Source organism: Porites lutea, chromosome 2 (assembly GCF_958299795.1).
Source record: "Porites lutea chromosome 2, jaPorLute2.1, whole genome shotgun sequence".
Taxonomy (NCBI): domain Eukaryota; kingdom Metazoa; phylum Cnidaria; class Anthozoa; order Scleractinia; family Poritidae; genus Porites; species Porites lutea.
In genome coordinates, this window is record NC_133202.1 from 51,378,380 (window position 1) to 51,390,400 (window position 12,021).

The 12,021-nt window shown below is 36.3% G+C and overlaps 1 protein-coding gene across 1 annotated transcript; it reads left to right on the forward strand.

The window, feature by feature from the left end:
* Nucleotides 1–234: 234 nt before the first annotated feature.
* Nucleotides 235–10,917, forward strand: LOC140928965 (GTPase HRas-like). The gene is made up of 9 exons (XM_073378775.1): nt 235–399; nt 518–566; nt 1,376–1,404; nt 2,000–2,049; nt 3,445–3,479; nt 4,302–4,404; nt 4,752–4,791; nt 5,604–5,761; nt 8,811–10,917. The coding sequence occupies exons 1-9, from the start codon at nt 369–371 to the stop codon at nt 8,865–8,867; spliced, it is 552 nt and encodes a 183-aa protein (XP_073234876.1). The 5' UTR covers nt 235–368; the 3' UTR covers nt 8,868–10,917.
* The last annotated feature ends 1,104 nt before the right edge of the window (nt 10,918–12,021 follow it).

Consider the following 12,021-nt stretch of genomic DNA (forward strand, 5'->3'; position numbering starts at 1 on the left):
AAAGTAGATGCTCATTAAGTATCAATTTGAGCTGATAAGTCACAGGTAAAAATATAGTTTTAAACTGTCGAGGTGCTGACTGTTGGTTCTTTATATTTTTGCTGAGGTATAAACTGCGGGTTCTTATATACAGAAATTAAAACCGCTGAGGATCAAATTGATCTGATTCGCTAACAACCAGATTTACTCCACTCTGATTGGTTGATAAATTTAGGTTGAGTATATGGTCCTTGCCATGACGCACTTAGCATGCGCGGTCAAAGTCACCGGCCACAGCCTTTTGGAAGAAAATAAGGGTATATTCTCTAAAATAACAGATTTGACTTGGAAGGACAATTAGAACACGTCTATTAAAGACGTTGTGAGCCATGACTGAATACAAACTTGTGGTTGTTGGAGGTACCTTTAAGCTTCGGTGCTACTTGACTAATTGTTTCTGTAGACCCTTCTTAGTGCGATCGCTAAGTAGATTTTATTTGGTGCCAATCGGTAACTGCTGCTTGTTTTACTTTTTCAGCTGGAGGTGTTGGAAAGAGTGCTTTGACTATACAGTTGATTCAAAACCAGTAAGTAGTTTAGTGACAATCAACCTCTTCTATGTCAATCGGAATAATTGTTTTCCTTCCTTCTTTTAACGGTCGATCAAGTTCGATCGTGTGTCTGAGCTCATACATGTTGACCTCGCCTCAAAATACAGTATTTGGGAATCGCCGATTATTGTCAAATATCATTCTGAAATCATTCTTAGTAACTTTTCCTACTGCACTCATTTCATAATGAATTCACGTTTGTAACGTACATGGCCTTGCTTGTACACAAGCTTAATTTTAATTACAGTCAGAAATTACAGTCGCCCAATTCGCGGAACCTGCCGCCGGTCGATTAACCACTTTCAGAGCTAACTTGTGCTTTGTGTAATTGCCAACCTGTACCCCATGGTACCTGCAGACTTAAAGATTTAAATCAAAACTTACTAAGAACACCTCTTGGTAAATGACGCTTGAAGAAGCTGGCTATTCCACTGAAACGTGCATTGCATATTTCACCCTCTTTGCATCTGCGAAGATCATCTTCCTGAGACGAAAAATCTCAGTTTACGCCGCATAGAATGTTCTAGGACTCAGCCATAGGCCATTTTATTAAGGTATTTGCACTTAGAAATGATACGAGGGACTTTTGAGTCTTAAAACGTGTTTGGTTGCAGATATATTTCTTTGGGAAAATGCGTGTTGATGTGCAATTTTGGGCTGGTGGAGGTAAGGAGTGGTAAAAGGGGTGTGGATCAAGGGTGGGGTGGGGTGGGGCGATGTTTAGATAGGAAAGAATAGAAGTTGTTTAGTAGTGATTAACTTGGGGTTTACATTTTCATTTTCAGCTTTGTGGATGAATATGATCCAACCATTGGTAAGTATCTTTTAACAGGTGAAAATAATGCATTTCTTTGGGAAGTGTTTACCTAAAAATAATGCTGCATTAAAACATTGCTAACTAGAAAAGGGATTTTCTCGCTTAGTTTGACCAGTACAGAGTAGATATATAAATGTGTTTGCTTGTGCAAATCGCCAATAATCTTTGGTCTGTCTGAGTCATTTATGAATTATTTATGTACCTGTACCAAAAATTTTAATTGACTCGTGCAAACCTTATCTTACTGTAATAATAAATAGAAATCACAATACTTTGCCATTGACAGAAAATGGTATATCCATACAGGGTTTAAATAAAGACTCATTTTTAAAGCTTGCCATTCGGGCAAGCTGAAGCTAGCATATACTAGCCCAAACGTCACTTCAACAAGCCCCAAAAACATTTTGATGAGCAGACTTTGCTTTAGTCCTCTTCTGGTTTCACATATCTTTTCTTTCGTAAATTACTGTCTTAAATCTGACAATGAAAGTTCAGTGAAATTTGTAATTTTAAAATTTTTAAGCCAAGTTACAATTTAAATAAAATATATTCTGCCCAGCTTTAAAAATCATGTTGTTTTCAATCATTACAGAGGACTCATATAGGAAGCAAGTTGTTATCGATGGAGAAACATGTTTACTGGTATGTTGTGTGTTTAGCAAAATACCACAGATAACTAATTTTGTACATGTGTATATAGTTTACCTGCATATCACACCTTTGACCGTTATATGTGAACACTTTTTCATTTAATTGATGTCTGATTTTTGTTTAAGTCTGTGTACTGTATATTTTATTTATTATTAAGCAACCATCTTGGTCACCATGGCGAGTGAAAAAAATATTGATGACTAAACTTGCAGTGAAAGTTGACTTGGCGACCTGTGTTCGGTGGTCATGCACCAATATGTACAAAGTTCCTTTACCTAAAGTTAAATTGAGATAAACATTATTTTGCAAGAAATATTATATTATTTACGCTCCATATTCAAGACAATAATTTATTATTCCTCTTTTCACCCTGGTTGTCCTGGTATGAATCGTGGGACATCCAAATTCGATTGCGACAATGTAGGCATGATAGTTGGGAAGCCATAATGATAAGACAAGCAGGAACTGGGTCAGATATAACAAAAATGGGGGTTTTTGCAACAGCACTTTAGACGTCAAGCAAATTAAAAACAGTGAAAATCAAGGGCTATAATCAAATCACATGGTTAAAAATTTGTTTGGCAAATAAGTATGACATGAAAACTGATTTCCCATGAGAAAAAGTATTTGTTGCATGTGCTCTAGTAAAAAACAAAGTCAGGAAAATGCATCTGTTCTTTCAGGCATCGTCCAGGCTTTGCGAATTAAGAAAAAATTAACAGTGTTTCAAGTTTTCATCCTAAGTGTACAATACTTGAATATCAAATCAACTCTGGAAACTGCAATATTGTAGATTTGAGTTTTTTTAGTAGCCGCCATCAAGATCGGACAAAAATTTTGTGCCAGACAGGGTACTGCATTAAATGTGTTTAAAATTACTGTAATAGGCGTTACACAAAAGTAACTTATTGCTTTTCCCAGCAATAGGTAATGCACTGTTTTCGGCTTCATATATGTAAATTGACCATGAAGACTGACTGTTGCGTTTGTCAATTGCACTGGCAGAAGAGCAACAACAAAAACCACAACAACATCTTTATTTTTTGTACAAAAATACAAAAGTTGGATGTTTTGCCCCACAAATAGCTGGAAAGCTAGTTGTGGTGGGGCAAGACAATTACATGAATAACACAAATTATCTAATAAAAACAAAAACCTTTTGTAGCTTGTCATTACCCGTCATGCTGAATGGTTTTCAGAAAATGTACGTTCGTGATAAGAGAATAATTTGTGAATTAGGATTGGAGCACACAAAAACACATCTGCACAGCTCAATGCATATGTGTATCAGAGCAGGTTAAACAGTGTAACTTTCCCAATAAAAACGTTTGGGATTCTCTGCTGAAGTAATTTAAATTTCAACTTGCATTATTATATTTTGAACAGGATATTCTAGACACTGCAGGTCAAGAGGAGTACAGGTGAGGATCTGCCATCAGTATTTTGATTTCTAAACAGTGAAACCTCTAATAAGTGGACATCCTTAGACCCTCAGTGGAGGTTTGTTTTGTAAATAAAATATGGGAAGAAAAGAGAGAAAGATCCTGATCCCCTCTTAACAAACATTACCCACTTAATGATAAAATTAGTAGCAGTAATGAACAGTTTGACCTTTTATTGCATTACATATTGTTAGTTTCAAAGAGCAACACTCCTGAACAAGCACTACATTGCCCAGGAACACTGTGGCATGTTTTGTTTGCTTTGCACATTGCTGATGCTGATTAATAATAGCAGTTGTTGTTATTTACTTTGTATGTGTACTTGGAAGGGAAAATAGACCTTTTTTCCAAGCTGCTGATTGGCGCACAACCAACTTTCTTGGAATGCAAGTTGTTATTTTCCTGTAATCCGATCGGTCAACTTTGTCTAAGTGGCCCAGGTTACAATAGTTGCATTGTAAGTGGGCTGAATTTAGAAAAAATTTAAGAGCTTTTTTTTCTCTGGGGATGAAGCCAGCTGTCCATAATAATTAGGGGTCTATATTAAGTGGGTGTCTTTAGAGTGCAGTTCGACTGTACTGTTACATGCTTATGCAAATAGAAAGTTAAATGATATTATCCATCCCAAATTAGCACAATAATGATACATGTTCTGTGTTGCTCTCTCAAGTACATGTAGTTACATCAGGGATAAAGGCTATCACTAATATGTACACTGTTCATGTGGCGATGTACAGTAGATAAAAGCTGATTTGATAATTTTTGATGAAAGTTATTAAATTGTTTTTATGATATTTTTAGTGCCATGAGAGATCAATACATGAGAACAGGAGAGGGTTTCCTTTGCGTCTTTGCTGTTAATAACAAGAGATCTTTTGAAGAAATCCATGCATTTAGACAACAGGTACATGTACCTTTAAAGAAGTTGCTTCATATGGATTCACATTGTTAATGCAAGTTTAGAATTTTTCATTAGTGTCTATATGATTTCTGTGATGTAAGCTACATGTACATGTACCTTTATGACTCTGCAGTATTATTTGGGTTAGAATTTCTAATAATACAAGCGCAAAACTGTGAAATACTGCTGCACAGGTTGTTGAAACATCAGTCACTGTCAACAGCAACAGTGCATTTTCAAGAAATAGTATGAGGTTACTGTTTTTAAGCTTCTTGGCTGGAAACATTGTTTTCGATGTATTTCTGTCCCTGTTTTTTTTTTTTGATTGCCTATTCTTTCTTATTTGTCAGATCAAACGAGTAAAGGATGCAGATGAAGTACCTATGGTTTGTAAGTGTTTTTATGTACTTGCTTTCTGTTTTATTAGTTTGGGCAAATTCCTTTGGGAAAGCTACAGTACATTGCTGTACTTTTGTTGCAATAAAAACAGCCAATGAAAAAACTTTATTCCTACATTATATTCTGTGTAACCTCCATAATTTCCCACTTGTTCAAAAATTAAATATAGAACAAAATTTGCTCTTCTTTCAACTTGGGAAAATGCAGTTGAACGTCCACTAAGTGGCCACCTTCGGGGTACCAGCAACTGGTTGCTTAAAGGGGGTGGGGATTGGTAGAGGTTTTTCATGAATTAGCGTACATGTAGTCTATAGCAGAAACAATACTTTATGTTGAAACAAACACCCAAGGCTAGCAACATGAGTTGTCTACAGTCAGTTGTCCCCTTCTACATGACTGTACATGCATCTCAGCTGGTATGTTCCTTCATTATATGTTTAAAGTAAAGCCAAACTAGGTGTATTAAGCGCTTGGTGGCCACTTAATAATAGAGGTGGAAATAATAGGAGAACTCTCGTAAGAATACCAGTTTTCCCTCAAATTTTTGGTGAATCGTCTCTATAGGGTAGAAGAGGGTGGCGTTAAGGCATATTAACAAGGAAAAGGCCTCACTTCTGTTTGACATGCTTTATTTAAAAATGTCTAAAGTTGTGTAAGTTTTCTAATATCATTTTTTGCTCATATCCTTTGTAGTATTTGTAAACTCCTCTGTGCCTCACTGATAGAACTATGTACATGTACATGTAATGCAGGGAAGTGGTTGAAGTGAAAATGATCATTTGAATGATTTATCTTTCTCCCAGTGGTTGGAAACAAGTGTGATCTTCAGAGGACAGTGATGTCATTGGAGGCGCAAGGTCTAGCAACAAGTTATGGAATCCCATATGTAGAGACTTCAGCAAAAACTAGACAAGGTGTTGAGGACGCCTTTTATACCCTTGTGAGAGAAATTCGAAAAGATGTAAGTAATTGTGTGTAAGGGAAATAAGTTTGGGGACCTTGTCTTCTGTCCACTTAAAAGAGGGTTAATCGAGGGTGTCCGTTTAATACTGGCAGGTTGTTCATTTGGCATCGGAGATTGGAGATTTTTCTGTTGACTACGCAGAATTCTCCGACTATTGTTCAGTAGCTTATGACTACAGTAGAACCCCGGTAACTCAAACTCTGAAGGGAAACAAAAAACAGTTTGAGTTAGTAGGCAATAGCGCTTTCCACTATTACTAAAAATAGGTTTTCTTGCCTTAGACCCCCCGCGTGACTCAGACAAACTTTGCATTCTACTTCAAGGCTTTGTATGGGAAACATGAGTTTCCGACATGAAAATTGTTCATAAAATTCACAATGATCGAGCGTTTTTAAAAGTTTTTTGGGCATAATTCCAATATATAAGAAGGCACTACTGCTATAGGGAGCAAAACCTGGTCCAGTAACTCAAATAAATGGTTAAAGTCAGAAAATAAAGTGACTCAATCAAAGAAGGCTACTGAAATCGGATCCCTAGCTCTTTGTCTTAGGCAGAAAGCACTGCTATGCACTGAAACATGACATAACATCATTGGCTATGTGATACTCCAAAACCGAAATTGCTAAAGAGAAAATTGAGTTTGGATGTGCTTCTCACAAGCCTGTGACAGAATATCCAAGGTGAAAAGCACACCAATATTAGCACAAACCGGAAGTTGTATAAGTTTGTTCTGTTGTGGTGTGGCCAGGTAGACCATATGAATCTGGGACAAATACTTTAGTACTTTTTATTGTATACATACTGAGACTTGATACTCACCAAAAAGTTATGTCATAAATTTTCATACGCAAATTAGTTCTAGCCAATCAGGGGAGCAAACTATGGTTTTCACAGTGAAAAAAATGATACCTCCAATCAGAATCGCGAACGACGTTTTTTACGTGTGAGAAAAATGATACTTGTCCAATCAGAAGCCACAGAGATGTGTGAGTTTCGCGCCAAAATTCCCGCCTTTTATTGCAGCTTGCAGCGCGGCTTCGCACACATTCAATGAGTAAAGTTTTACTCAAAGAGTTTTTCTTGCTAGAAAAGTGAAAAACATTTCGGAAATGGAGTGGAATAGTTCCGTCTGTTTCACTGTCGATAAAGAAAACGGTAGAGAGCCGGCGGAACAACAGCGGAAAGGGAAAAACAGAACGAGACGTGAGCTTTTGTTGTGCTTTTTGTCGGAGCTACTTTGCCTTTCATTTAAGCTTTAACCTTTCATTTAAGCTCAATTGTACATTGAGAACAAACAGTTAAGATTACTTATAGTTCTTGGATCACCTCATATCCTTAACGTCATTTATGTTTTCAAGAAATGTTTTTACTAAAAAGCTGATACTTCGTTTTCATTGTCATTTTGCGGTAAATTTGTAGTGGCAAATTTTAGCATTTTTGAAAGATTTAAAATAAAAAGGCCGCCAAAATGATGAATGTCTCAGTATGTATATGATAAACACAATACCACATGGAAAGTGCTGGCGTATGGTATTTACGCACTCGTTGTTTTTGTATCAGAAATCTTAGTCGTTCGCTGTCCTCACTGGTTCGATTTCTGATACGTCAACAACTCGTGCGTAAATACTGTACACCAGCACTTTCCATGCAGTATTGTCTATATATCCTGTAGTACTAAGTAGTGTAACATAAGCACAAAAAAAAATTGAGCAACCTGTGCCTGTAAGTTTAACCAAATGCACCGTTTCATGTGTAGCTATGAAGCCCCGGCCTGCTCTCCACACATTTCAACATAATTTTGCCCACAGTATTATGATGCCGCATAAGAAATAAAACCATTCATCTGTACAGTTTTTTCCATGTTTAATGCTGTCTTGGCACACGTTGATTATTCTCAGGATATTTATTGTCGAAACCAAGCTGGATTTTGTTTCCTTTAACGATGAACATCTTCAAAGATGACGAAAATTTGTTGCTGAATGTGACTTTCCCATACTAAACTCCTAGGCTGGTCAGGTTTAAGTCTGAGTCACAGCAGGGAGCAGAAATTTGTGACATTATTAGTAGAAAGGGCTATTCGAGTCATTGGGATAAATTTCAATGAAATTTTGATCAAGGGAAAGGAAATTTAGTTAGAGTTATCAAGGTTCTACCTTACAGTATTTAGATCAATTTTGGTTTCGGGAAACTGTCCACCTACCCCTCCCTTAAACCAACATTTTGCTCTAAGTGAGAAGTAAACTTGTGTTAATGTTAGCTTAGGGGAGGGGTAGGTGGGCAGTTTCCCAGAGACCTAAACTGACGCCAGTATTTTTTATTTAGAGGTGGAGCCTCTTTCAAAAATAATTTTCTCCTGTAAACATTACACCTCTCTCCTGCTACTAGGGTTATATATAATGAAAACCCTGATACAGGTTTCATAAGACTGTGGTTACCTTATTCTCCCTCATTATATGTAGTATATTTTAAGTGCTACAGTTTCAAATCAAATGATGTATTACTGTCAAACTAAGAAAACTTTGACTACTGAGACATTATGATTAATCACAGCAATGATCGGAACGTGTGAGCAAGCCACAAAATCACTAACTACAGTCGAACCCCGCTATTTCGAACTCGGTTAATTCGAAGTCCCCGCTATTTCGAAGGAAGATCGAATTCCCTTGGATTTACCCTTCCCCTTTACGCTTCCCTGGTTATTTCAAAACCCCGCTATTTCAAACTTTTTTTCTATTTCCCTTGGGACTTCGAAATAGCGGGGTTCGACAGTACATGTAATTACCATTGTTGCTTGTGGTATAGTTTTCACAAGCCTGTTTGGCATTTTTCTTGGAACAAAATACCATTCCAGAAAAATATTTCTACTGTTTATGGTTGTCTGATTTTTTCTGTTTTTATTTTTACCTTGGAAAATGTTAAACAGTATGAAGTTAAATCAGTCAAAGAAAAACACTAATATTAATAATTTATATCCTTGTGCTTAAACAAAGTTAAGAAACATCTTTACATTACTTCTCAATATATCTTTTTTTCTTTTATTTAATAGAAAGGAAAGAAACCACTTCCTAAGATCAAGAAGAAGAGGAGATGTATAATCTTATAGCTCTGTTTTGTCATCAATTACATGCTGTTAAATTTAGTGAATCCAGTCATACTTTAATTGCTACACACGAAGCTTGCAGGTTTTTGGCAGTATAATTTCCAACTTTTTGTGGTCAGGCCAAAATATAGAGCTTCCTGTTGCGAACAAATTTTAATTCACTGAAATCCTAGGACAGATTTTGGATAAGAAAGTATACGGTAGCTTAAATGATATGGAGCATGGATTGCTTTGTAGGAAGATTCACCTTGAATTAGATGTAACTCATTGGTCAAATAATGATATGACAGTGGCAGTGGTATTGTATTACTGAGCATACCCAAAAAGTAGACAACACAAATTAATTACTTTATAATGTCTTTTTTTCTGGACATGGTGTGCTTTAGAATACAATGTAATTTTACTTCCAATATAATATTGATGGTATAACTTTTCTCAATTATCATTTGTCAAATGCCTATATTACATGAAATTGACAAAATAATACACTATAAACTTCACAATACACTTCATTCTCTGGCTGTAGATGGTGTATAGTTAATGAAACTATATTTTGTTTCACATGTTTATTTTGACTTTTTGGTTAAAGATTATTGTGATTATCATTGAAGATATTACAAGTAGCAAATCAATGTTTAATCACTAATTGACTCAAACTAATATTCATGTTGCTTACTCAATGCTAACTCAACTTACAGTATTTATTTATTGATGATAGCATTAGTTACGGGTGTGCTTGAAATTAAAAAAAAAAGAACGGTAGAATAAGTTGCCTAATTTGAGTGTTGACTTTGATGTAACGTTCTGTTAGCTTCTATTGCAGATGTTTTGGGCTGACAACTTTGTTTTAACCCCAGGGCATACAGGGGCAGGGGGGGGGGGCATGTTGGAAGAACAATTCCTGTCAATGTTTCATTACCCAAGTGTGTTATGCAATAATCCTGTTATGGAGAAAACAGTTTGTACCTCACAACATAGCGCATGAAGTTCAACTGGTTTGAATTTGTGCATTATGAATGGGGGCAAAATAGCTCAGATGCTCATTCAGTTCACATAAGGGGACAAGTTTCCAGCCTTAACTCTTTAAGCTTATCCAGCTTAGTGAGTAGCATCCTGTTATAACAGTAACACAACAGCTACTGTAGTATTATAGGATTTTGAGAGTTTTAAAAACTTTAAGCCCTGTTATAGTTAAGTCCCAAAAGTGATGTACATCAATTTTCTCCCAACAATACTATGAACACATTGTGATCATCAAGTTCACTGAGGATTAATAAAATGATCACAATAGAGAAAATGCTTTGATCCTTAATCAAGTTCTCAAGTAATTTTTGACGGAAGTGGAAGGAGTTCAGGTTGGAGAATTCATATATGTAAATTAGGGCTGAAAAGGTTAAGGACATAGAACAAATGATCGCCAAAGTTTTTTTACCTTAGGATCAGTGTGCAAAACAATGAAAAGAGTATTCTTTTGAATAGATGTAATAATAAGGCTTGGAGTGTTTAAATGACAAGACAACTACATTCGATAAAGGCGTCAGAAGTTTCTCTTTAATTAATTTAAGCAAAACTCCTCTGGTTTAAGTTAAATGCTCCTTAGAGTCGCTTAATCCTTTAACTGATTGTTGCTTGAGTGGTTTAAAAATGATAGTATTAGAATGATAATGTGACAGTTTCTGCTGGTCGGAAACTTGGTCACACAACCTGGAATAATGACAGGTTAAACCTGTTGTTATTGTTTTCAAGTTTGCAGCTTCAGTCAGTTGAGGTAAAGCGTGCCTTTGAATTATGACATTTAGTAGCTCATAGTATTCCTCAAATTCATTTTGCAATGATTGTCCATGCCTAGCTAGATTTATGTCAGGTCACCTGATTGTTCTACTCGTAAGTATTTTTTCCCTGGAAATTTCATGGTGATTTATTTTGAGCCACACTTAGACAATTAACTAGTTCAATGCTTTGTTCTTTTTTCATTTTTCCCCTAGAAGAGAAATTTGTTTCAATCAGTTTTCAACACTGTATTTTAGGTGTGAATAAAAGTGTTGGCCAACAAGTTGTGGTTTCTATTTCTTGTCTTTTTTGTTTTCCTTAGCCTGCGAGCAAGCTCTCCGGGGCGCTCTGGCGGCGGGGCAGGAAAAGGAAGGAGAGTTTGGAACTACGATTCCACCTCCAATTCTCCCGTGGCCCGTCGTCTGAGCTGTCAGCGCGGAGTGGAAACGAGCGCGAATGTAAACAAACATTGGAAAACACGTGGTTATAACCTCATTACTAGAGTCACCTCCGCCAATCAGCTATGTTTTCCTAGAAATGCAAATCTTATTCAGTACCACCAAAGCCCAATAAAAGAAAAGGGACTGGAGAGACCTAGGACAAATAGGACATTTGCGAGTTCCAAAACCTCTCACGAAGCTACGTCCAAAACCTTTCTTGTAAAAATGAGTTTCAATTGCATGGGCTTAAAAAACACTCATTTTCATGTCAACTTAGCCTCGCTTTTTTGAAACAAACACCCGACATGCTCAAAATCGGTCGTCGCCTTCTATCTCGGACTGTGTTTTCCTTCACCATATTCTCGAAATAAAGCCAAACTAAATGTATCAAGGGCTTGATGGCCGCTTAGTGGAGGTGACAACAACAATGAGAGAGCTCTCATTGGTACTGCCAAAAGGTGGAGGCGGTCGGTAAATAGAGGTTTACAGGGGTTAAAGTTCCCATTCTTTTCCACAGTTATTTCGGGACTTTGATTACTGGCCGCATTATAGAGGGCGGCCGCTCCTGAGAGAGTGTCATGAAATATTGAGGTGAAAGGAAAATTTGGTTTAACTCTCTATTTCCTCCCCACCCCTTCGCTGAATTTCCTGCTCACATCTCTTTGTGCAGGTCCCCACAATCTTAACTCCTGGAACTGGTTATTCTTTATGAGTAATTTAGGTTTTAGTTCTTCACTTTTTACTCATTGTTACTATTACGTATTCATTTCTCTAATATCATTTACTTTTCTATTGTTTTAAAGGCCTCACTGAATATCACTCTTTGTGACGTGAGCTCCCTGTATAAAGATTGTTGTTATTATTATTATTATTATTATTATTATTATTATTATTATTATTATTATTATTATTATTATTATTATTATTATTATTATAAAAAATACGTT